The following is a 27,912-nucleotide window of genomic DNA, read 5'->3' as shown; positions in this document are numbered from 1 at the left end:
CATTCCATCAATTTTTTTAAATTAAGCAATTCTAAATGAATGCATGCTGCTTCTAGTGCTATTATTGCTACTGCTCCAGTTGTTCCTCTCCCCCAACCCTCCCCTTGATGGCAGAAGGAAAACCACAGTGAAGAAATATGGGAAGCCATGGTGTGTCGTGATGTAATTATTCTAGAGTTGTCAGAATACTCTGCTTTAGTACCTCACAGAACACTGAGTATAAAAATAAAAAGGGCATGCAAAAAGTACTTTAGAAAATTAAATTGAGAAAATAACAGCTAAAAAATATTTATAAGTAAGTCTATAGCTTCAATTTTAATTAAGCAAATATATTTCAACACGAAAATACAAATAGAGGTATAGTTCACAGAGGATAATAGAAAAATCAAACAAACAAGCAAGGATGTCATAGCATGTGAAGATGTATTTCAGACACACAGAAAATATAACCTGTAAATCTGATTCAACAAATTCTGAGAGAGCAGAATTCCTAGTATGGGACACACCACTTATAAATGTTTCACAGCAACAAACTCTCTGGATGGTTACAGTAATTATTAATGAAGGATGTAGCAACAGGTAGTATTATCAGGAAACCAACAAGCATTTTATTGTGATAGGGGAGGGAGACACACACTTGATTGGAAATCAAAGTCAAATGGAAGTGGATATAGATAAAATTCACAGGCATTAACAGTTCAGTTTGATTATTTTTAGCACAATGTTTTTGGGAAAATTCTCCCATGGATATATCTTTTTGCAGATTTATAAACTTATTTATAAACACAGTTAAGAAAAACTAAGATAATGACTATGATTAACACAAACTATTTCTTGAATGCTATACCTCAAAACATCTGAATTTTGTAGCTAAAACATTAGTTTAAATTAAGTGATAACAACACTTTGTAGTCACCTGACCCACTGGGAAAGCTTGTCCTTAAGCTGGGAAAGAATTAATGTGTGCATTTGGGGATAATTTGTTCTTCAGAGAACAAGAAAGAATTCAATACTAACTTGAAAACTTTTGGTGGGTTCTCAGAATAAAGATACCGTATTTTTATATATATGCATACAGGTACTTTCAATTTTTAATTTAACTTTAGTATATGGCTTTTAATAGAAAAAAAATAGTTTATCAAACATCAATACAAAAAAATTCACAAAAGTAAAGTGAAGGGGACACCAGAAAGGAGTCAAGGCTATCTAAGAATAAACTAGGTCATTTGGGCTGGTTGTGGTTGCCAAGCAACTGGATTGCTCACTGTTTCCCTTTAGAATAACTTTGTTAAATTGTTTATTCTTTTTCAAGACTTATACTAACATATCTAGGAATCACACTAATACCTAAACTATCCAACTTACAAAATTTTAAAAATCTACTGAGACAAGAAACAAAATGTCATTTCCTCTCACGTTTATCAGAAAGTAATATGAATCTTACCTTCAAATGAATCAATAAAACAAGCCAATTCCAACTATTTTGGGGGGATAAGAGTTACCCAGATAATTCTAATATATATGGAGAAATAAGATATATTAATTAGTGATTTCTGGAAGAAAAGCAAAGAATGAAGTCTTGTCAAGAATGCATTGATCCATAGGGCACACTGAAACAGGATTGGATTAAAAAGAAATCTGAAGGACAGTACAGATTATACTGAGCAGCACACACAGGAAGGCAAATTTGGGCCACACAAAAAACATGGTGGCAATTATAACAAGTGTATACATGTGTATGTTGTAAGTAGGCATGGCATGTGCATGGACATCAAGACTAGGACAAAGAATAAACTTTGTTTCTCATGAATGGATAAAAATATTTAAAAAAAAATAACGAAGGGGAAACTGGTCACTGGATATTAAAGAACAAAACCCCACCGTCACCTTCCTACCCCCAAAATAATCCCAATGAAACAAAGATTTAAATATTCAAATAAAAACAGTCAAAAGACAAAAGTAGGAGAAGAAAACTTAGATCAAAAAATATTTTTAATCTTGGTATAACTATATCTTTCTGAGCATGGTATCAAAGCTGGAAACAATAACACAGTCTAAGAGATGATGATATAAAAACTTTGAAAAATTGTACTGGCAGAAAACTCAAGAGAGACAGAAAAGAGAATAGTGGGTGCCAGGGGCTGCGGGTAGTGGTGGAATGGGGAGTGAGTGTTTAATAGGTATGGGGTCTAGTAAAACATTATCTAGTGACAGAGAGAATGGATGGGTTGTACACCATACTTACGCCACTGACTGTATTCTTAAATATTATTTACAGATATCACTAAGTCCTTTACATATTATCAATTAAAAATGAGGAAACAGGCCCTCCCTGGTGGCGCAGCGGGTTAAAGCACTGCACTGAGAATCTAAAGCCGCTTCTGCATGAGTTCGATTCCCGCCTGCCCCGGAGGTGACCACATGGCGTGGCAGACCTCTCCTGACCCTCCCGCTGCTCCCCTCAGCAGTGTCCTTCGTCGATCTGCCTGTTCTGCTCCCCACTCTGTCTCTGGTGAAGCCTCTCGCCGCCCCTGAGCCTCTGGCCTGTACCCCAGTTCTGTATGCACAAATAAATAAATCTTTAAAAAAAAAAAAAAATGAGGAAACAGCTTGTGATACCACTACCATGGCACCCTAATTTATAAAGTAAAAAATATGTATATGCTTATTCTCAGAAATTTTACTGTTGAAAAATAAATTAGTAAGACAGTGTTGCAATTGTGCTGACATATACATAGATGATAATATAACTGATAAAGGAAAAGGCCACACATCAAAATATCAGTTAAAAATTACTTATTAGTTATCTCTGGGTAATTGGATTATGATGATGATGATGACAACTTTACTTTTCTGGACTGCCTGAATGTTTTACCATGAGCATGTAACCTATTTATAAATTCTGAAGCCAATTTTTCACTTTAAAAGGTCTACACCATTTAAACATATCTGACATATCATTTACTCTAAGTTTATATAGCTCACTCTAAGCCATTAATATCTCTTTAGAATTAATTTGAGGATTATATGCAGGAAACGTCACTGTTTTTAAAATGTGGAAAACTGTAATTTAAATTCAGCAGCTCTTATTATAATGACTTTCAATACAGAATCAAAGAGCTAAAGAAGTTCTTTTGACTAGAGAAAGCACATGGGGTCCAAACATGCTCTGAACAGAATAAAAAAGCCTCTTCTTAAAACATATGAGTTCTGTGGATACATTTTTTTCTACCCTTAAGTAGCTGTAAAATTATCTTAACCACTTACAAATCAACCTGCAGAGACACAAAAGACTCAATATGAACTATACAAAACTAAAAATTAGAAGGTGAGGTAAGAAATGATGATCTAAAATTCCACAATCATCTTGAAGAGTCAAATATCATTTAGTGAGCACATCTATACAAATTCTTATTGACATCTTAAGTTCATTTACTTATCACAATGGAGGCTTCACTCAACTTAAAACCTTTGTTATATATTCTATAAAAAGGGACTGATTTCTAAATGTTTCTTATATAGCTGTGAAAGAAAGGATTGGCTTTAAAGTTCCTCTTAGACCTGAGACTTTAAGAGATAAAAACAATATTTTCTTCTTTTTTCTCATGAACTTATTTCTCAGTGTCACTACTTTCTCATCCCTAAACCTTCAGGAAAGACTTTACAAATAAAATATCCACTAATAAAGTACCCTAAGAATAAGGTAAATGTGACTTTTTCCATTTGAAAAATACAAAGCTAGTTTTAAATTATTATATTATGTTTTCTTGTGACTTTTTTTTTAAGTGCCTTTAATACTTACAGCTTGATTAGGTAGATTGTCAGTCTTAAGTTCTCTGTGATTGGAATACTGAATAAAAACAGGCTGGCTTCGAAGATGAGGAGTAACAGGAGTGTAATAATTCACCATAGTAACAGCAGCTTCCTCAGAAGCCATTTCTAAGAAAGCCTGCGATAGAAACAGGAGAAGTTAAAGCGAAAACTCATGTTTTTGAAAAAACAGGTAAGAACTATTTTGTCACTCTGCCTGGCTCTAAACTCATGGTTTCCCTATAGAAGTAACACTGGCCCCAAGGGTACAACAAACTTGCTGTATTTAAATTGTATCTCTTACGTTAATTGGAAACACATTTGAAAAGTTGGGCTCAATAAAGGATTGGGGAATAGCAAACTTTCCCTTGATTAAGTGACTTATGTGGTTTTGCTTTTCCTCTTATTCCTGTTTCTTATAAAAGTTAGAAGTAACTATCAAGGCAAAAAAGAATGTGTGCATCACTACTGTAAATAGACACTTCAAGGGTCTAAGATTTAATAATAACACCTTCATAAGAAATTTTCAACAAATGGAACATAATAATTTGCTTTCCTTACCTTTCAGTTATTTATGAATACAATGAAAGCATTTAGGGTAATTCAAGTTACAGAACTTTCTACAATAGTAAGAATATTGTAGAATATAAACCAATACTGAGAATATAAACCAATATTGAGAGCTCCTCAATGATTATTTTAATATCTGTAATCACTGAATGAGCAGTACTGGATGTTTAACAAATAACAACCGAATTGCTGAGATGGAACAAACACCTTGGCAGTTACATCTTAATACGCAGTCTCTCTGGCTGTCATGTCTCTGATATTTACTGAACTTTAGGTTGGCAGGTTTAGCATCCTAACTTAATGGTTAGTTAGGAAGATAATATACAGACATTTGCTAACCATTCTAAGCACTCAGAACTACCTGTAAGTACATGTTATATTTAAAGTATAGGAAGAGTATTTGATCCTTATCAATACAAATTTCTAGTTAATTATTTTTGAAAACATAGTAAAGCATTTTATTAATGTGCATATAGTAGCCGATTCAAATCGTGTATAAAATATTTCAATTTGCTTATTATATATGCATTAACAAAACTTACTGAACACAGGAAATGCTAAATACCTACAAGTCAAGCTATTTCTTAATTTATACTTGCCTTACCTCAAATCTTTCCATTTAGCAAATAGTCCAGTAAAGGAATATTAACTTGACAAGTGTAAATGATTCTTAATATATCAATCGTCACAATTAAATAAATTAAATGCTTCAACTGAACAACTGAAGTGCTAGTCAATATTCTTAACTTCATATTGAATACTATTCAATATTCTATGAAACAGTGATACTAGTCAAATGACAAGGATTAAATATCACAAAATTACCCAATTCACAATAAACAAATAAGATTCCCCTATCTTCAAGAAATAAAAACACTTTGACTTATACTATCTAAAAAGTATAAATATCCATTATGTACTTTAAAGTCACTATTCCGGTATATCATTAACACATTTCTCTAATTTAAGAGGATAAAAAATGATGAAAACAGCTATAGTAATACTTCCTAATTCTCTGGTTTTTACTTATCTTTTCAACAAAGAATTTTAAACTGTATTCTATTAGCAGAGAAAGTCTGGTGAAAATAACCCCACTCTACCTCAACACTTCACCTCCAAGTACCTAGGAAAGATTAACTCCCACAAGTAGTTCTAGTTACATCAGAAACTCTTAAAATTATGAATAGAATATTACTAAGAACGTTATGATCAAAACACAAACAATTTACATAACAACTATTTAGCACAACAGATAAATATAAACTCATACCAAACAAGAGGCAAGGAAAGCTACCTGCTGCCTTTCACAGCCATGTGACCTAATATGTAGAACACACTGCCTAAACTGTGATGATGTTGACGATTAGACATGGCCATGTTGACTCTTAACATCTCGATAGATGCCAATATGTTAAAATGAAGGTGTAAGGGCATTATCTCCCAACGATGTAAGAGGAATGTAAACACAAACATGGTTGAGTATTAGAACATGTTATTGAACTTCTCTAGGTCTTAACAACCTCCTATCAATTAAACAGGGATGTTAATTACCAGAAAAAAACCTAAAATATTCATCCCAGTGGGGCCTAGTTAACAGAAAAGACAAACTTAATGAAATCAGCTTAATACTTTTATCATTGTATAAAAGCTTAATTTCCTTATCTGTCCTTGAGAAAGGTCTATTAACTTTAAAAAACAAGAAACTTTCAGAGTTTCTTTAAAATTATTAAAGAATCTACATATTAATCCCTAAACTAAAAATATCAAACATGTCTATCTAGATTTTGGAAAACTTAAATTCCTTGATTTGACAAATGAGATATAATTTATATCCTGTCAGGGTCTTTTGATAGTCACAGGATATTTTCATAAAACATAAATAATATCATAAAATGTGTTTTCTGATAAGAAGGAAAAAGACAAGTAAGTGAATAAGACAATCCTGTTCCTGGTGTTAATATTTTTCATTTGTTACTTCCTGTCATACAAAACATTTAAAGTGACTATGGAATTTAGATGAGATAGGAAAGTTGAAGAAAATAAAAATTGTCTTTAACACCCAGAGATAATCACTGTGGGTCAATCTTTAAATATTACATACCTGGCTTTTTCCTTTCAACATCAAAAGATTAGTTACTTTGCCAAATGGTAGACCTAATGATATGACCTCTGCTTCGGTGACATCATTTGGAATTTTGCGAAGATGGAGAACACGAGAAGGTGAACAGGGAGGTCTATCTCCTTTAAATTTCTTGTTGTCATTCCCATTAGCTAAAAAACAAAAATTTTAAAAATTACTAAAACTAATTTGGGTTTGCAATGATTAGCCATCTCTTCACATTTCATCCTCCAAAAGTTTCAGTTTTAAAATTCAGGGAATTCTGAGGCTAGTAGTAAACAGAGAGGCAGAAAAACAGTAGAAATCATGACCATTTACCTTTTTCTTTTTTTTTTTAAAGACTTATTTATTTGCGTGTATAGAACTGGGGTACAGGCCAGAAGTGCAGGGGCAGTAAGAGGATTCACCAGAGACAGAGTGGGGAGCAGAACAGGCAGATCGCCAAAGTATACTTCTGAGGGGAGCAGCTGGCGGGTCAGGAGAGGTCTGCAGCCCCATGTGGGTCACCACCCGGGGAAGGTGAGGTTTGAACCAACGCTGAAGTGGTTTTAGCTTTTTAGTGTTGTGCTTTAATCCACTGTGCCACCAGGGAGGGCGCTACCTTTCTATTAATCTGTTTTTGTTTTTTCACTGCAGGCATTAAATTCTTTTACATTTAAGTCTGCTTTTTTCCTTAAAGGGAAAAGTACTGAAATAAGAGAATTTGCATCTAGAGGTATTATATACTTCCAAGTAGTCTGCTTTTTGTTCCAAGTAGAAAATAGTTATGAAGTTTTTAAAAATAAATAGTTTTTAAGTTTTTAAGTTTGTGTTCTCAAGGATGTCCTTCTAATTTGCTCTATCCTGAACAATTAAAGGAACAGTAACTTTTAGAAACAGCTATATATATATATATATATACACACACACACACAGCTATATATATATATGTATATATGTATATATGTATATGTATAGATATGTATATATTAGACATCAAATCCTGGATATATCAAATTTGGCTTTGAACTGTGTGTCTCTGAAAATTAAGTATATTTCTTGGGTGTTCCATCTATTGCTGACTACTTTTTAATTTATTTTATTTATTTATGCATCTAAAAACGAGTTTAGGCCAAAGGTGCTGGGTGGGGGGTGAAGGGATTCACCAGACAAGGCAGGGAGCATACCAGGCAGATCTACTGAGATACACTGATGAGGGGAACAGCAGGCGAGACAGAGACATCTACTGTGCCACGTGGGTCATCTCCCTGAGCCGGGGAATGAATCATGCTGCAGTGGCTGCGAGTAGCTTCATAGTGCTGGGTTTTAACCCTATGTACTACCAGGGAGGCCCCACTTACTACTTTAAGAATTTTTTAGAAATTAAATTATGGTTTCCCAGGATAATCATATACCTTATTATGTAACAGTAGTTCTTAACATAAGTATCACCTTGTTGGCAGTGCAATTTTGCAGTCCTAACCCAGACGTACTGAATCAGAAGCAAGGGTGGGACTCAGCAACTTATGTTTTAAAACAAGCCCTGCAGATGACTCTGATGTGACTTTAAGTTTGAGAACCACTGTAGAAAGAAATCCATTATCTCAGTGTAAACTGTATCTTCATTAAGTTCCATTACCTAAATACAAAGACTAGAATTGACAAGCCTATGATGAATATTCTAATTAATACCTTTAAGATTCAAAATGTCTCTCCCAGAAACACTACCATCCTGAAAGCAAATTCTTTGAAAGTCAAAAGTTTCACAATTCTTTAAATATTAAATAGCATTCTTAACACTGTTAAGAAGAAAATTAAATCTCTCCAAATATCAATTACTACCATTTCTCTAAAAACATTAATAGAACTTTATAATGAGATGGCTGGAACTGAAATAAACAAATTTCATAAGGACCAAATAAAAACTACACGCAACATCCTGTATCCATATCTGTGGCAAAAAACTCAACTTGGTAACAGTTGACTAGATTAACTTATTACTCAAACCAGCACTTGCTCCCAAATTCTCTATGTTCATGAATAAAGACAGGATCATTTAAGAAGCCAAAGATTATCAGTTCTTAGAAGGAGCAGACAGCAAATGTCTCCAGATCGTGGGAAATAGACAATCAAGTATTTATTGTGAATTAATATGGGAATTAAAAGATTCCGTCTCCTATTTTGTCAATCAGCATGAAGTATTGTTTCCCCTCCAAAATAATTTATTTTCCTCTTCACTTCAGTGACACCAACTTCAACTGTTATCTTGTTCCTATTCTTCCTTCCTCTACTCTCTCTACCCTCCATTTCAAACCAATCTGACATCACATTAATCTAACAACATAGGGTAGCAGTCTTCTCTTCTGGGAAAGTTTTCTGATATAACTGAACCTGAGATTTTTGTGTTGCAAAATTATTCTAATAGCAGAATCCTTTTGAAACTTAAGAAAATATAATTACAGGCTAGGTGAAATGCCTAGCACATAGTGATTAATAAAAGTAACAGGAACCAAGGAACACTGAATGTGTAACTTTTAGAATTAGTCTCTATACATACAAATAAGTTTCCAAATTTTTATCATGAAATCATTCCCAAGCACCTTTTGTAGTCACTCTCTCCTCTAAAACAACCAGCCCCTCAAGTAAACTGTACTTCTATTATTTGCTACACCACACTGCTTTGATTACTGTAGTTTAATAATTATTCTTAAAGTCAGGATCTTATTTGCATGAGAATTCAGGTCTTAATAATGTTGAATATTCCGAACTATATACATGCAATTCATTTTCTTCTTTAGTAGTGCTCAGCAATGTTACCTAGTTTTCAGCATAATGGTCACACAGATTTTAACATAGTTACCCCAATATACTTCGTAATTTGTAATGGAGTTGCAAGCAACACTTTAAAAATACCTCAATCACTGATATTATAAAGTAGGATAAATTGATTGGCATGCTGAACTTATATTCTGCAATATTGCTAAAGTCTTCATTTTCTGTCATATATTTTATTTCTTTGTATCTTACTTTCCAACAGTGTGTTTTTTCTTTCTAGCTTTACTCAAACGCTGGGACTAGCAATTGCTACAAACCTGAGCAGAAATTAACAAGAATGAACACTCCCTGCCTTGATACCAATTTTGGAGAGAAGATACTGTCTACACCATTAAGTGTAGTAGTCTCACCTTCTCTATGGTTTCAGAAAAAGTATTTTATATGCTATCACCCTCCCCATTACATTAACAACAAACAATTATCTTTTTTCTACCTTGTATAATTAATAAATGAACAATTTTCCAAAAAGAGCACACTATATACATTTAAAAATAATTTTTATTATGGTAAAATATATACAACATTTATTGCCTTAATTTTTTTTTTAATTTTTTTTTAAAGATTTATTTATTTGTGCATACAGAACTGGGGTACAGACCAACGGCCCAGGGGCGGTGAGAGGCTTCACCAGAGACAGCATGGGGAGCAGAACAGGCAGATCTATGAAGTACACTGCTAAGGGGAGCAGTGGGCGGGTCAGGAGAGGTCTGCCTCGCCATGTGGACTCCTCCGGGGCAGGCGGGAATCGAACTCATGCGGAAGTGGCTTCAGATTCTCAGTGCAGTGCTTTAACCCGCTGCGCCACCAGGGAGGGCCCTGCCTTAATTTTTTTAATGTCCCAAGCATGGTACTAAGTACATTAAAAATGTTGCACACTTATCACCACATCTATTTCCGAAACTTCTCATCTTATAAAACTGAGATTTGACTCATTAGTAACTCACAAGCACCTCTCTCTTCCCAGGCGCTAACACCATTCTACTGTCTCTGTTTTTAACTATTTCTTTCTCATTATTTTTTTCACATATTCTATAGCTATTTTTTTAAAGATTTATTTATTTATGCATACAATAACTGGGGTACCAGCCAGAGTGCAGGAGGTGAGAGGATTCACCAGATACAAAGTGGGAGCAGAACAGGCAGATCTACTAAAACATACTGTTAAGGCAAGCAGAGGGCAGGTCAAGAGAGCTCTGCCACGCTTTGTGGGTCACCTCCCTCCCTAGCCAGGGATCGAACTCCTGTTGGAGCAGCTTTGGAGAGCTTCACAGCTGCTGTGCTTTAACCCATGTGGCCACCAGGGAGGGCCCTCTATAGCTATTTTCTTTGTGGCTATCATGAGAAATTATTCTGAACATCCTGAAGTTAATAACACTGTAATCTGAATTTATGCCAGTTTAATTCTAAGAACATACAAAAACCTTGCTCCTTTATACTTGTCCCCATTCCTACAGCTGGTATTGTTGATATTAACAAAATTACATCTTAATTTACTGTATGCCCCAAATACAAATTAATAATTCTTTTAATTACTAATGATTAATTATTCTTTTAATTACTAATGATTAATTAATTAATCATTAGTCTCCTAAATTGTATAGAAAACAAAATGTGCAGTTATAACCAATCCACATTAGGTATGGTAATATACATACAAAGAGATGTAATCCTATACCTCTGGATCATATGGCAGTAAGACAATGTTACCTCAAAAAACAAAAAACAGACAGACAAAAAAAAAACCCACGAACAACCAAAGTCACATAAGTAGCAACTTTTAGATTAATGACTTATTGTACATATTAAGTCTCTTAAATTACACAGGAAAAAGTGGAGTTACAAATCATTGTTAGAATACTACTGGCTTTTATGTAATTGTCCATGTGTTTACTTTCACTAAATCTTTATTTCTTCATATGAACCTGATTTACTATCTAGTACGTTTCATTTTATCCTTTCTAAACTGAGTATTTCCTGCAGGGCAAGGCTAACAGTAACAAATTCCCTCAACTTCTATTTATCTGGAATGTCTTAACTTCTCTTACTTTTGAAGGATACTTACTTAAAGAAAGAAATCTTGATCATCAGCTTTATTCCTTTAGCCCACTGAATACAGTGGGCCCACCATCTTTCGGCCTCCCAAGTTCCTGATGACAAACTCATACTCTTACTGAGTTCCTTTGTACAACATGAGTCCACTCTCCCTTGCCTTCAAGATTCTCTGACTTTTTGTCTTTTGATTTTATCTAACTCATTGTGGGTTTCATTTTATTTGGAGTTCATTTAGCTTGAGTACTTTTTAATTTTTACATAGAAAAATTGGGGTATAGGCCAGACAGGCAAGAGACAGAGTGGAGAGCAGAACAGGCAGGTCTACTGAAATACATTGCTGAGTGGAGCAGCAGGAAAGACAGAAGAGGTCTGCTGTGCCATGTGAGTCAGCTCCTTGACTGGAGATCAAACTCAGGCCAAAGAGGTGGTTACATTGAAACTTCACCATAGTCACCAGGGAGGCCCTAAAGGATATTTAAATTCATTTTTACATCCAAACTGGAGATATAATAACTCTAGAAATAAGGTTTTTTTCCCAGAGCTGTATTGCTGCTAATGTTTTTAGTGGTTTGTTTATAGTTGTTGCAGGCTATCTCTGTACAACTATCAGCTTAAGTAGTAAATATAAGACAACCTTAGTTTTTTGTTTTTGAGATTTTTCCCAGGGTATATAGTGTTTTTAAAATACCCTAGTCTCTAGTGATCCCAAATGGTAAAAAAATATAAAATTTAAAGGGGGGGGGGAGTAGGACCAGTGTCTATAAAGTCACTCTGAAGATAAGGATAAGGGGATATTGTCTAATTTCTTTTTGTTGTTGTTGTTAAGATGTATTTATTTATGCATACAGAACTGGGGTACAGGCCAGAGGTACAGAGGTGGTGAGAGGATTCACCAGAGACAGAGTGGGGAACAGAACAGGTAGACTGACGAAGTATATATTGTTGAGAGGAACAGCGGACAAGACAGGAGAGGTCTGCTGCACCATGTGGGTTACCTCCAGACCTGGGGATTGAACTTGCACTGAAGCGGCTGCAGGCAGGTTGCAGTGTTGCTTACTAACAGGTTGGGCACCAAGGAAGGGCCCTAGTTTCTATTGCTTGAAACAATAGGAGATGCAAGGACAATGCCGCTTTGTCTACAGAAAGTAGCAGTTAGCAGTTGGAGCACAGATGACCAAAAGTTGGGAGTACAAGATCCTTTATGTCTACCCTGTCTCGCCCAAAACTGTGAGCTGCTCCTGGAATATGTACACGTTGCCTGCATGTGACTGAAGATGGGAGTTAGGTATTTGCTACCTTGCTAAGAACTGAAATGGACACAATTTACCTTTCAAGTCTTCACCTGGAACGTGTAGTCATTTAAAAGATTCCAGAGATCCAAAATAGGTGCAGACAGATTGCCAGTGCAATTTTTGTCCTGGTGAGGACAAAGATTCCTACTCCTATTCTGCCCAATTTCCAAGAATCCTCCATCATTTGTTTTTTTAAATTAGCCCCCAAAATGCAGTAACTGTGATAGAGCCACATATTTGTCACTTGGTGAAGATGACACTGTTCTCAAAATTTTTATCACTTCATAAAATGCAAGTCTATTTCTAATGAATGTTCTGGGCTCTAGAATGCTATATAGAATGCTTTCTTTTAACTTCATTTTGAATTTAAATTCCAATTGGTCATGCTTATTTTTGGTACTTTAAAGTTGTTTCTCTATTATTGGCTTTTGGTGTACAGCTTTCCAGACCAAGATTTATTTACTTATTTTTGCTTACAGAACTGAGGTAGAGGTCAGAGATGTGGGGGGAGAGAACATTCACCAGAGACAGAGTGGGGAGCAGAACAACAGGCAAATCAACTGAAATCTACTGCTGAGGGGAGCAGTGGGTGAGACAGGAGAGATCTGCTGCACCGTATGAGTCAGGTCCCTGGCAGGGGATAGAACACGTGCTACAAATGCTTCAGAGACCTACATAGTGCTGCGTTTTAACCTGCTGCACCACCAGAGAGAAACCCCTCTAGCTATTCTTAATTTTTGCTCCTGGGAAAAACATGTGATGTTTTCCCCCTGGCTACATTTACTAATTTTGTCTGCATCCTTGGTTATTTGCAATCTGATTGTGAGGGCTGGTATTGTCTTGCTTCTGGTTCACTGCTCTTCTTGGCTATGCAGGCTTACAAATATGTGCCATATTTGGAATATACTGTTATTATTTCTTCAGATACAGTGACTATTTCTGCATACCCACTACCATCTTTTCTTCTAAGACTTCAATTATATATTTAACTAAAGATACCTGATTTGTACTATAGGTTACTAAGGTGCTATCATTTCTTTTTCAGGTTTGTTTTTACTTTTTTCAGGTTTGTGCTTTACTTTTCATTGCTATATTCAAATTCACAGATCCATTTCTTTTGAGAAATGGATAAGTTAAGGCTACACCAAGTCTATTTTCCAGGTATTATTATTTTTAACTATAGAGTTCCATTTTTCTCTGTTATGCAGACATTTTCCTTTCAATCTCTGAATAAACATTTTAAAATCTGAAACTACTAATACCAACTTTATTATTTCATAGATCTGTTTCTGTACTCTGATTTGTCTTCCTGGATACCAATGACAATTTTATGATTCTTTTACATGTTTAGCAATGTTTGACTAAATATCTGACATAGTGAGGATTACAAGTAATTTTATTTCTGAAAAAGGTTAAATTACCTTCAGATCAGGTTTTTGGAGCTCGTTTTAAGGCTTTTTGGGTGGCTTTAGTGTGAAAGTTATGCTAGAGCTGGTTCAGCCCTCCTCCTGGTAAGGCAGAGTTTCTGTCACATGTCCATAAATAGTCTCCAGATTTTCAATGAGAACTGGCTATTCTAGTTGGATACCAATTAAATGACTCTCAGTCCTGTGTGAATTCTGAAAAGTTCAGTTTATAGCTCTTTAGATTCGTTTTTCTTTGCTGCTTTACCTCATAGCTTCATCCTGTACATTTGTTTTAACTGTCAGAAATCAATCAAAAAGCAAATTTCTGGAACACTTTTCTCATGCAGTTTCTTTCTCTCCCCTCCTGTGGGGAGCAGCAGGTTGCCCAGGAGACGTATGCCACGACTTGGGGTCACCCCTTGGGGGGGAGGGGTTCGTCGAATGTGTTGCAGGGGCTTCACAGCTTCTTAGTGCTGTGCTTTAATCCACTGTACCACCAGGGAGGGCCTGCCCCTCTTCTGTCTTATTAATACCTCTACCCTCTACCTAAGCCTTCTTAAACTCAGATCTGCATCTCTTCAACCCAACACTTTTGCCAAGTTTGCTTGAATTAACTTCATTTCTTCACTTTTACTTCACATTACAGTCCTACTTTACCTATTTTCCTTAAAACTGCCTTATATTTTTGCTATATACACTGTGAGACAGGTCTTGTCCTGGTTAATTCAATAAGGTGATAGTAAAAGCATACAGATTTTACATTAAATCATAAAGGACAAAGTTTAAATGACAAAAGCTACAGTGTTCATCAAGATTTCATGAAAATTTTGCACAGCACTGAAATACAAGTTGGTAGAGGTATTAAAGCAAAGAGGGGCCCCCTCCCTGTGGCGCTGTGGGTTGATCATAAAAATATGATTTCTCAAAAAGTATTAGTTCACTTTTTAATAAACTTAAGATCTATCACAGTTGAAGATTAGTATACAGTTCATACAGTTGTACGCATGGGAATTTGAATTCATTTCTTGCTATCAAAAGCCAAATATGAGAATTAACTGGGCAGATAAACTACAGCAACTGTGGAATTAAGAACACTAGGGAATTCAATCTGTTTGCTGACATTTACTATATTCTGCACAAAATTATCATGTTTTAGCTGATTACATGCCTGTTGGAAAAGACTCCATTCCGAACAAATATGGGGCCGTCCTGACGGTGGTGCAGAGGGTTAAATTTTCAGCCCTCTCAAGCTACTTACTGCTAGCCACTGTGGTATGAATTCGACTCTCTAAGGAGCTAACACTATGAACCTCAAAGCATTACAATGTGACAGAACTAAACTTTCATCTTCTATCTTGCTTAATCCTAGTAGTATTTGCAAAAAACTCAATATTATTAACATAAGAGTTCTATTTAAAAATTAAGTTAAAGTTTGACTTGATAAAAATTTCAAAATGTCATTAAGAAAAAAACCATGTTGCAAAGCAAAAGAACATATTCAATTTATTGGTGTTTTGCTATAGGACCAAATATTTATCATAAAAAGTACTAAAACTTCTTGAAATAAAGGGTATGGTCTCATTAAAAGGGGTAATTAATTAGGAAAAGGAATGAACAGAAACCACAGCGTTGCAGATTAAACTAGCTGTGACAGGAAAACTGAGCGCAGCCTCTTGGAGACAGCCCCCACTTCCTGGTTCTCCCCACCGTCAGTGAAACCAACAAGACGACTCCGCCAGCGTCTAGAACAGCCAACCCAAGGGCCCACTACGTCAATAGCAGCAGCTAGCGCAAGTGCGCTTGCGCCTGCCTGCCCCTGAGCCGTTGTACCTACAGAAAAATGCTTTCTGAGGGCAGTTCGTTTTTGAAAGGTGTGATGCTTGGAAGCATTTTCTGCGCCGTGATCACTATGATAGGACACTATGGAATTGGTCCTAGAAATAGAATGCAAAACCACAAGCATCTACGTTACCTACGAGCTCATAACTTAACCACGTTAAAGGATGAACTCATGGAGCTCAGTAAGAGCTTAAGTGTGTACTGTATGATCCAGGTAACACTCAAAGATGTGGGACACTGGGCTGCAGTGAAGGAAACCTGGATCAAGCACTGTGATAAAGCAGAGTTCTTCAGTTCTGAAAATGCTAAAGTGTTTGAGTCAGTTATCATGGAAACGAGTGACATGTGGTTAATGATGAGAAAAACTTTTAAATATGTCTTCGATAAATATAAAGACCAATACAACTGGTTCTTCCTGGCTCGTCCTACTACATTTGCTATTATTGAAAACTTAAAGTACTTTTTGTTAAAAAAGGATCCATTACAACCTTTCTACCTAGGCCACACAGTAAAATCTGGTGACCTTGAATATGTGAATGTGGAAGGAGGAATTGTGTTAAGTATAGAATCAATGAAAAGACTTAAAAAACTTCTCAGTGTCCCAGAAAAGTGTCCTGAACAGGAAGGGTTAATTTGGAAGCTATCCGAAGATAAGCAGTTGGCAGTATGCCTGAAATATGCTGGAATATTTCCAGAAAATGCTGAAGATTCTCAAGGAAAAGATGTATTTAATACACAAACTATTGGGCTTTTTATTGAAGAGGCAATGATTAGTCACACCGATGTGGTAGAAGGCTGTTGTTCAGATATGGCTGTTACTTTTAATGGACTGACTCCTAACCAGATGCATGTGATGATGTATGGGGTATATCGTCTTAGGGCATTTGGGCATATTTTCAATGATGCATTGGTTTTCTTACCCCCAAATGGCTCTGACAATGACTGAGAAAGTGGCATGAGCATGTATAGATCATGCACTGTCATTATCTTAATGACAAACACATATAAATTTTTTTTTAGTTTGGTAGCACTGATTTAATTGCATGATCAAATTTAGTAGTATATTTTTAAATAGGGTTGATTTTTCCCCCTTAAAATAGGAGAATTTCAAACATGTTGGAAAAAAATGTTTTAAGAGTAACAATTTTGCAAATAAAGGACATTTATGAACATTAAAAATCTGTGGCACACGTTTTGCTGATGGCTTAAAAAAATTTCATATCTTTTCAGTTTTCTAAGCTAAGCTAATGAAATCTCAAGTTGTGAATTTTTGATTAAAGTAAAACTTAGCCATGTGTTTTCTTTAGTTCTAGTGTCAGCTTAAGTTCTAAACGTCCAAAGTACCAATGGATTTTCTTTCTCAAACAAGCAACAACAGAAATGATCCTAATCAATGTTATAGTGAAGCTGAAAATCTGTATCTGAGAGTAGAAATGAAATTGACTTACATAAAGGTTAATAATTTTCCTGGGAGCTAATTTTCAGTATAACTCTTTCTACTTCCATCTCTGCAGATACTGCAATCGGAGTGGTGACTATGAAGAATGAAATGTCATGTAGCAATGTCTTTTCCCAGTTAAACTCTCAGCGGTGACTCTGATGAAAATGTGTCCCAAGATTTATTCATTCCTGCTGGGCACATGAATTCTATGCCAGTCTATCTGAAGAATTTGTTTTGGTAATCTGGCTATTTACCTAAACTCAGTTTATCCTAGCTTTTCTTACCTGTTAAAATGTTGCGATTACCACCCCCCCACCATCACCCAATGTCATTCATTGGTTGTACCAAATCAAACTGGTAGGGGGAGCTTAACCACATCACTGCATTAGCATATCTAGCATATTATTTGTCCGATTTCAGTAGCTATCCATAAACTTTATCCATTGGTGGAAACAAGTTGTACTTATGAATGTATAAAGAATTGGAATGGGCTTGTCCTATAATCTGGCCTGCATATGCCGTATTAATATAAGTCAGTTCACTAAGCCCCCATGGGGTATGAGACCACGACATTTTAGGGATCAGTAGTTTCTTTACAATATGTTCTCTCATGGCTTTTGCAAGCCAAAAAGAGAATTCCCTCGAGTGCCTTAGACTTTAAATACTGATCATCAGAGTAGTGTGTAAACTGTTTTATATGATTTTCTTTATTGGGGCTTTGGGTTAAGGTAAAGCGTTATTGACTTAGAAAAATATTAAAACCCCTTTATTAATCACTTATGTAAACAAAAAAGGCCTCCCCAGTGGCACAAGGGGTACAGCACTATGAAGCAATCTGCAGCCACTCCAGCATGCGTTCAATCCCCAGCCAGTGAGCTACTCACGTGGCACAGCTAGACCTCTCCTGTCTTGCATGCTGCTCCCCTCAGCAGTATGTTTTAGTCAATCTGCCTGTTATTCCCCACCCTGTCCCTAGTGAATCCTCTCACCTCCTGCACCTCTAGCCTGTACCCCATTTGTTGTATGAATAAATGAATAAATCTTTTTTTAAAAAAAAGATTGCACACAACCTGAAAAAATCTTGACTTCTTATCGATATAGTTACATAACTGAGTAACAACTCAAGGAAAGAATCACAGTATTATTTTTCTTAAGCTGAACTTATAATTGAGAACTTTTATACACTAGGAGGAGACAACACTTAGATTCAGAAAAGAGACTAAGTAATGGAATAATAAAACCCAGTAGAGTCATCCCATACCACATTGTTCTACAAGGGAAGAAAAAGAAAACATGCAAATAGAACCTATGACTAGTGAGAAATTAGTAGTTTCTAATTTTTCATCAGAATATCTCAAAACATGCAATGGAAATCCTTTCTGATTCTGAATTTCTTGTATTTTCTTTAAGATTTATTTATGCATTTAAGAACTGGGGTGTCAACCAGAGGTGCAGGGGGTGAGGATTCACCAGACAGAGTAAGGAGCCACACAGGCAGAGCAACTGAAATACACTGTTGAGGGGAACAGTGGGTGAACAGGAGGTCTGCTATGCCATGTTAGCTCAGCTCCCATTACAGTGGTTAGCAATAGCTTGATAAGAAGAATCACCCCAGATGTATTACAACTCTAAGAAGGACAGTCATTTTTACTACCAGCTTGGGAGGATAATCAGGTTTAGCAATTTCAGATTCTAGTCTTTGCTCTAGTCAGAGTTTTTAAAATGGCTCCTCAAATGGTAGCATCATGACTACCTGGGAGTTTGTGGCAATGCAAATTCTCAAGAACTGCCCCATAGCTATTAAATTATAAATACTGGAAATGAATTCAGCAACTGTGTTTTAACAAGTTCTCAGGTATTTTTGTTGTTAGCTCAAAGTTTGTCCCATTTCTTTGTTCACAATTCCACTTGAACAAATTCCCTGCTGCTTCATCCTTTCCTGAAAAAAAAATATTTCCGTACCTGGAAGCAAAGATGGGCAAAACACTACACAACATACATCTCAGTAACATCTTTGAAGATACAGTACCCAAGGCAATGGAAAGAAAGGATAAACAAGTGGAACATATCAAGTTAAAGAGCTTCTGTACAGCAAAAGATACATTACAAAAAACTGACATCCCACTGATCGGGAAAAAAGTTTCTCACACAAAACTAGTGATAAAGGATTGATAACAAAGATATACAAAGAACTGATGAAACGCAACAAAATAACCCAATCCAAAAAATGGGGAGAAGAGCTAAAAAGACACTTCTCCAAAAACGATACGCAGATGGCCAACAAGCATATGAAAAAATGTTCAATATCACTTGTAATAAGGGAGATGCAAATTAAAAACAATGAGATACTACCTTACCCCAGTGAGAATGGCACATCTTAAAAACAACTAGCAACAACAAATGTTGGCGAGGATGTGGAGAAATAGGAACTCTCCTACACTGCTGGTGGGAATGCAAACTAGTACAGCCACTATGGAAAACTCTTTGGAGGTTTCTCAAACTGCTAAAAAATGGAGCTTCCCCATGACCCAGCAATCCCACTCCTAGGTATCTACCCAAAAGACACAAAAACACTGATTCAAAAGACACCCACACCCTCATGTTTACCACTGCTTTATTTACAGTTGGAAAAACATGGAGTCAACACAAATGCCCAAAAGTAGATGACTGGATTAAAAAGATGCGGAACATATACACAATGGAATATTACCTAGCAATCAAAAAAGATAAACACATTCATGCCTTTTGCAGCAACATATGGGGCTGGAAGGGATCACACTTAGTGAAATAAGCCAGAAAGAAAAGGAAAAACACTGGATGGTTTCACTCCTAGCAGGAGTATAAAGGACCAGGAGAGAAAAAAATAGTAACTATATTCCAGAGACATTTTACAGGGGTGGAGTAGGGAATAGGATCAAAAATGGGTGAGGAAGTGTACTGGATATGGTGATGGCACACAGGTGATTTGGTGGTGGGAAGCCCATAGGGATTACAACTAAGATGGAAAAGGCACACAATTATCTAAAAACAAACTATTAATATATATACATATATAAAAAATCTTTCCATATAGTCCTCCAAAGTAAAGTAGCCATCGCCACACATTATCATCATATAAAGGCTGTTCATTTACCCAAACATGTAGCATGAAAAAATCTGACCTCATGAAAAAAAAATCTGACCTGTTTTCTTTTTTTTAAGATTTATTCATTTATGCATATAGAACTGGGGTACAGGCCAGAGGTGTGTGGGCAATGAGAAGTCTGCCGTGCCATGTGGGTCAGCTCCAGGGCAGGGGACTCAAATTTGCACTGAAGTGGCTGTGGCTCCTTGCAGTGCTATGTTCTAATCTGCTGCACCACCAGAGAGGGCCTGTTTTTCTTTTTTAAAAAAATTTTATTTATGAATACAGAATTGGGTTACAGGCCAGAGGTGCAGAGGCAGTGAGAGGATTCACCAGAGACATTGGGGAGCAGAACAGGCAGACTGACAAAGTACACTGCTGAGGGGAGCAGTGGGCAAGACAGGAGTGGTCTGCTCCACCATGTAGATCACCTCTGGGGCAGGGGATCGAACCTGCACTAAAGAGGATGCAGCCAGCCTGCATCCTAACTAGTTGTGCCACCAGGGAGGGCCTGCTATGTTTTTCAACCCTGTTCTTATGTTTTCTTTTATAACTGAATGGCACCAATCTTTATCTATACAATTATACATGTCTAAAACTTGGAAATTATCATGGAATCCCTTAGTCTTATGTTCAATTAATCAACTTCTCATCTTTTGTAAGTTCTCTAATTCTTCCCATCACTACTACTACATAGTACAAATTACCATCCATTACTATTTTATATCCTATAGTATACAGGGTAGCCTATATAGCAATCGATGCTTTTAACTGTTCTGCACTCCTCCAGTTCATTTTAAATTTCAAAGACATTTGTTTTCTAAATTTGTGATACCTAATAGGACGTGAATTATGCTTCAACTTTAGAAAATGTTATTTTATAGTTTTAGTGATTCTATTCTTAAAAATCCATCAAAACAAGATGTTAAATCTAGCTCTTTTATCCAGTGCTGCATCACAACTTAATGATAATTTTATCCCAGATATGTAACACAAAGAACATCAATGAGAAAGGAATTATTCAATTCTTACTGATCTTTAAAACTTATGAGAGCTATAGTTAGTAATTTCATCTACAAGAACTTTCCTGAAGTAAATTTGTTTCTGTCATAAATAGTGGCACTTCAAGACATCCTTGTGAGTAAATAACTAAGAGCAATGTTAAAAAATTGAAACCTATGCAGAGCAAACAATTCAGACTTTGAGAAAAATGAACACTTACCATACACACCTGCAGAAGTAGAACTGTTCATGGTAAAAGGTCCGTTAATGATGCCAGAAGAAAGAAGCTCATCAGATCCCCGCTGAAAAGCAAAAGCAGTATTCTATTAATAAAACAAGCCTTGGATAATGGTCTATACTTACTGCTAAAAATACTGAACACTAGTAATATTAATTTATCTGAATATCAAGGTATTTAAGGAGGGAAGTGCTTCAGAATCACAAAATCTAAAGGTTGGAAGCAAAAAATTACTGAACCCAAAGACTACTAGCTATTAAAAAATGGGACTGTCCTTCATAACTGGGGCATACATAATCCCATAATGTTCTCTGCTTAACTACAGTCTTCAGAGATGTTACAGTTCAAATGTCAGAAACTGTATTTAGGAGTTCTATCCTGACATTATTTTTTTAGTAGTTACCCTCACATAATTTGTGGAATAAAAATGCACCGTGCTTCTCAACGTGTATTTTTTTTAAGTCGAACAAAAAGATGCAATTTATTTCTACACTGACCAAGTTCTTCATAACCAGTGATTTTTTGTACATTTATCTTCAAAGTGATCTCTAATATGTACTATATGTAAAACAACTACTGTTTAAGTTATTCACTCTACTTCAGGTAAGAGTTCTGATCAATTCCAAAGTTAAAATAGCAATTGGAAAAGACAAGTCAGACTAGATTTTCATTTTAATTTTAAATTCCACTAAAAGTATTAAAAAGTTTACACTGGGCCCTCCCTGGTGGTGTATCAGGTTAAAGTGCAGCAGGATGAAGCTATCCGAAGCCACTGCAGCATGAGTTCCATCCCCAGGCAGGGAAATGACCCGTATGGTGTGGCACTCTCCTGACCTGCCTACTGTTGTCCTTGGCAGTGTATTTCAGTACATTTGGCCCTTCTGTTCCCTACTCAGTCTTTGGTGAATCTTCTCACTCCCTGCACCTCTGGCCTGTATCCAAGTTATGTATGCATAAAAAGTAAAAATAAATCTTTAAAAAAATAAAACATAGGTATTCCTGAAATACAGGTATCAGTAGCTAAAGACAGACTAGTTTGTTGACTAGCTACAAAAATGAAAAGGGAGAAATTTTTGCAGTTTTAACTGTATTCAATTTCTAAATGTACACAACACATTTTTATATTGGAGAATTCGGTGTATGTGTATTACTAGTAGTACTACATATATGTGAGTTTCATATTGATGTTTCTAAAACTCACATATATGTAAAGAGTTAATCTGACCATAGCAGTCACTTAGAAATCACTTTAGTTCTCTAGACTCTACGAGTGTTAAAATGTCAGCTGAATATTAATTTTAAGTAGTCTGAATACTGAACTGTAACAGGCAAAATGATAAAGACTCTAAAAGGTAACAGAAAGAAAATCTTCAGATTTTGCAAGCAGGAAAAGATACCTTTAACAAGAAATTTTTAAAAATGCAACTAAAAAAGAAAAATTGACATACCTGACACCACTAAAATTAAATTTACCAAAAAAATCATTAGATTAAAAAGGCAAATCATAAAATAGAAAGTATCTGCAATATATAACCAATAAATATACCTAGAAATTAGAAAGGAAACAAAGTAGGAGCAAATTTTTAAAAGTCAAGAATCCTAAAGATGCACCTACAAAAATAAGCTGGTAAATTATATTACTGTTCTGGAGTTCTTGTCATAATGCCTCCTGTGGGACACCCCCTTCTCCACGTACAAGGAACACAGTTGTATGATATGCTTTGGCCTATGGAATATGAGCAGACATGACATACTAAATCCAGAATCTGCTAGCTTTTCCCTTTCTCTCTGAAACTTTAACATTGTGGTCCCTAGGGAAAGGGAGGAGCCTGGTTCCCAGCCCCATCCTAGGAAGGGGTTGACCTGAGCTGGAAGTAGTTGGAGGGGCACTAAGGAGGAAAGAATAGGAAAGAGAACAAGGAGGTAAGTGGAGCAGAGTATATGTGAAGAAGCTGAGCTGGCTTCTCAGTCTTGGACTGGTATCAGGGACTTGGGGGACAAGGAAGAAGACACTGGAAATAGTTGTGGGTGAGACCAGAGGACCAACAAAGGCAGCTTGATTTCTGACTGTGCAACTTGCATCCCAGCATTACCAGGCCCCTTATGCCCCTGTTCTGCGTCCCCACCAGATGGTGCCTTCAACTTGTGACAAGTGTTTGGGCCAAACCTGTATTCTAGGTAACTCAGGGGGCTTGATTTGAAAACTGAAAAACAAAAACCTTCCACCAAAACTAAAGTCCAGAATAAAATGCCTTTACTAATGAATTCTACCAAATCTCTACCAAAAAAAATCATACACATTCTCAAACTCTCAAGAACTTGACAGAGGGATTATACCTCCCAACTACAGAATTGGCTAACTGTACTCAAGGTTAAGTCGACTCAAGAGCAGATATACTAGAACAATTCATTTAACAGATTTTTTAAAATGTTGTCCTTACTTCCAAACTACCATTTGAGTTTCCAGCTGTAAAAGTCAGATCTGCGCCCTCCCTGGTGGCGCAGCGGGTTAAAGCACTGCACTAAGAAACTTAACCCACTTAAGCATGAGTTCGATTCCCGCCTGCCCCGAGGAGATACACATGGCGTGGCAGACCTCTCCTGACCCACCTGCTGCTCCCCTCAGCAGTGTACTTTGTGATCTGCCTGTTCTGGCCCCCTCCTGACTCTGGTGAGTCCTCTCACCCTCTGCATCTCTGGCCTGTACCCCAGTTCCATATGAATAAATAAATGTAAAAAAGTCAGATCCGATCTAAAAATGTGATCAATAATCAAGTAAAGAGAAGGAAAATTAAATTTACAAGACATCCTTAATGAATGGATGCAATATCCTAACTGTCCCATTAAACGCATCCACACAAAATATTCTGTTAAGAAAATGGTGAGCACAGCATTCAAAATAAAACCATTAAGTCTCATAATTCCATTAAATCTTTTAATGGTAATAAGAAAGTTTTTTTAAAAATGTCTAAAATAGCCCTAAACAAAAAAAGAAAGCAAACACTTCAATATCAAGTAAAATGTTAAAATGAGTATTTTTACTGCTTTATTTTGATAGAACTAAAAACATTTTGAGTATTATTTCATATCTAGATACTTTTGTAAGTCAGAATGAGCAGGTTTATCATTCAGCACATAAGAGTAAAAAATTTATCAAAAAATCGTGATATTTAAAAAGCTGTTAACTTTGTGTCCTTAGTATGCTGAGGCAATGACAAACAAAAGACAAAAAGAGCACAAGGAATTTATGTCTGAAAATGTAATCACAAAAAATTCTCTTTATCACCTAGTGGCCATGTTTTTCTACCCAAGAATTCATTTCCAAATAACAGAAAACAAAGGCCTTATTATAGTACAAAACTCAAATCCAAGGGTAATACTACTTTGTTAAACTTTGTAAAGGATAAAGAAAATAGTTCTGTAAATCTTTAAACTTTCCCTTAAAAAAAAAAAAAGACTTTGCTACACATAAATTCTTCTGACAGCACATCACTAACTGTAATTACAGATTTCAGTACAAAACAAAAAATATTTCCCAAAATTACACTTAATATTTATATCCTAAGGGCATCAAAAACAATTTTCTACTGTATTCAAGAGAAATAACAAACCTTAGTAAAATCAACTCTCTTTTCTAAAGTCTGACTGCTATAAGAAACTATGGTTTAAGAGATGGAAGAAAAGGAGAATAAGATTTATAGAAGATGAAGAAGGGCCTTCCGTGGCAGCACAATCAGCGGAAGCTTGCTGCAGCCGCTTCCACACAAGTTTGAGCCCAGGCCAGGAAGGTGACCCACAGGGCATAGTGTGGCAGACCTCTCCTATCTTGCTCACTGATCTCCTCAGCAGTGTACTTTGTCAATCTGCCTATTCCCCTCTGCCAGAGACAGAATGAATACTCTCACTGCCCCTGCACCTCTGGTCTAATCACCACTTTATGCATAAATACAAGCCTTAAAAAAAAAAAAAAGATGAAGGAGAGCTTATTTAGGGAGAAAGGACTGTCCTACAGGTAAACAAATTACCCTGATATAGTAGGGCCAAATTATGATATCACTGGGGGTGGGCAACACTGGATTAACAGTTTCTTTAGAAACACACAGTAAATTTACTTAAGTGTGGTAGTTGTTCTGTGGACTTGTTAGCTCTCTGGCTAGGTCAATACACCAGCCAGCTACACTGCCTCAAGTATCAATTACTGAAGCTCTTCTTCTGAAGAATAATTAAATATACAGGTCCAACAAAGTAAAGCATACTGTAATTAAACAGCACAAGTAAAGTATGTCATTATTAAATTTGATGAAAAATAATCTCATTGGGCATTAAAGTGAATTATTAATATGATAAAGGAAGTCCTCACAAATGACAGTCGCAAAAATAACACATAAGGTAGAGTCTGAAAATCTTTAATAACTAGACTTCACATAATAATAGGATATTCGAAGATAACTTTTATTTTAGTGTATAAAGATATTATGACCACAGAAAAAAAGGGCTACTGAAAAAAAATCTGTTTAAATATTGAAATTAATGTTCAAGTCCTTACATAGTACCAAGGTAACAACCACTACAAAATTTCTAGCAGATGGTCTCGTGGCCCTTTGTGAACACTTCCAGAGCAGAAAGTGCATGTTATTCTTCCTCTGTTCCTTTGTTTTTCCAAAAAGAGAAATAAAAATCATGTAATTAGAAACTCACTGTACTATAAGCTTTTTGATTATTAGTCTCCTTATCACTGCCTTTTTATTTCACGCCACAGAGCCTACTGTAATGTTTTTAATGCTATCTATATTCATACTTTTTTTTTTTGCTTGAAAACAAAAATATCAGCCCTCCCTGGTGGCGCAATGGGTTAGAACACAGCACTGCAAGCTAGCGGCAGCCACTTCAGTGTGAGTTTGATCTCAAGTCAGGAGGTGATCCATATGGATCACCTGACCCACCCGCTCGCTGCTCCCCTCAGCAGTTTATTTTGTTGATATCTGCCTGTTCTGCTCCCCGATCTGTCTCTGGTGAAGCCTCTCACTGCCCCTGCATCTCTCGCTTGTACCCGAGTCATGTATGCAAAAAATACGTAAGTCTTTAAAACATAATAAAATAAAAACAAAAATATCAGTAACTCTAACGATAAGGAAATAAATTGAATATTCAGTGGAGGTTTCAGATTAATTCTGTGTAAGTACAGAGTAATTTTCTTTTAAAACTTAACTTTGCTAACATTAGCCCTTTCACAGCCCTGTCACTTATATCTGGAATGTAAAGAAACAAAAGAGGATTCAATGAAGCCAACATTAATAAACCCTAGAAATCTAAAGCTTTAAGAGGGAAAGGCGAGGGAGCACAATGGACTACAGGGTATGGTAACATCTGACCCGCGGGTGATGCCGTATCTCCAAATTATATAAAGTGTTAGAAATCAATGTTGCCTCACTAAAAAAATGCAAAATGCAAAACCCCCAAGGGTACAACCGATAGCCCTACCATTACAAATGTCTTAAAGCTCATATTCCCACAAACAATTGTGCATCAACATTTTCAACCAAACATTTCCATAAAAAGTTAATCTCTTTCCCACAAAAAAGTTACCAAATAATTCCTTTGTAACATTTTTCTTCAGGAGATTACCACTTCAGAGATTTTAGAACAGTAAGTATTTAAAAGTAGTTAGGATTGGGGGTAAGTCTTCAAATCCAAAGAAATAATGGTACAGTGTGAAACCCCCTGTTGCATGATAGAACATCAATAAAACAATTTATCGAATAAAATGTGTATACATAATCTCATATATAGATTATATGAGCAATAAAGTAACAACACATTTTTGTAATGATAAATTTTTCCTCAGAAAATCTGGCATTTTACATACAAATGACTTTTTTTTTAAGGTTAATTTTTTTATTTATGCATACAGAAACTAGGGTAAAGGCTAGAGGTGCAGGGGCAGTGAAAGGATTCACCAGAGACAGAGTGCAGAGTAGAACAGGTGGAGCTACTGAAAAAACACTGCTAAAGGACACAATGGACAAGTCAGGAGAGGTCTGCTGCACCATGTGGGTCACCTCCCTGGCCAGGGAGGGAAGAGGTGCTGAAGCGGCTGCCAATAAGTTCATAGTGCTATGCTTTAACCTGTTGCGCCACCAGGGAGGACCCAATATTTTCTTTTTTCAAAAAAAGATTTATTTATTTATGTATACAAGAACTGGGG

General features: G+C 36.1%; 2 protein-coding genes across 4 annotated transcripts in view; one reads left to right on the top strand and one right to left on the bottom strand.

The window, feature by feature from the left end:
• Positions 1-27,912, bottom strand: part of PTBP3 (polypyrimidine tract binding protein 3) — a 71,770-nt gene that overhangs the window by 29,649 nt on the left and 14,209 nt on the right. For all 3 annotated transcript variants that reach the window (XM_012721571.1, XM_012721572.1, XM_004677429.2), the window contains 3 exons: positions 21,690-21,771; positions 6,482-6,651; positions 3,803-3,949 (listed from right to left, as the gene is read on the bottom strand). In XM_012721571.1, coding sequence (XP_012577025.1) covers positions 3,803-3,949; positions 6,482-6,651; positions 21,690-21,771 — 399 coding nt within the window. The remainder of the gene's footprint in view (positions 1-3,802; positions 3,950-6,481; positions 6,652-21,689; positions 21,772-27,912) is intronic.
• LOC101635521 (C1GALT1-specific chaperone 1-like) lies at positions 15,904-16,848 on the top strand. The gene has a single exon (XM_004677428.1). The coding sequence runs from the start codon at positions 15,904-15,906 to the stop codon at positions 16,846-16,848; it is 945 nt and encodes a 314-aa protein (XP_004677485.1).

Source organism: Condylura cristata, unplaced genomic scaffold, assembly GCF_000260355.1.
Source record: "Condylura cristata isolate star-nosed mole 26May11 unplaced genomic scaffold, ConCri1.0 scaffold00006, whole genome shotgun sequence".
In the NCBI taxonomy this organism is placed as follows: Eukaryota; Metazoa; Chordata; class Mammalia; order Eulipotyphla; family Talpidae; genus Condylura; species Condylura cristata.
The sequence above is the reverse complement of the archived record's forward strand: the minus strand, read 5'-3'. Positions and strand labels throughout refer to the sequence as shown.

What these genes read in the sequence shown, in the direction of transcription:
- LOC101635521 (XM_004677428.1), top strand. Translation starts at nt 15,904, where the DNA reads ATGCTTTCTGAGGGCAGTTCGTTTTTGAAAGGTGTGATGCTTGGAAGC.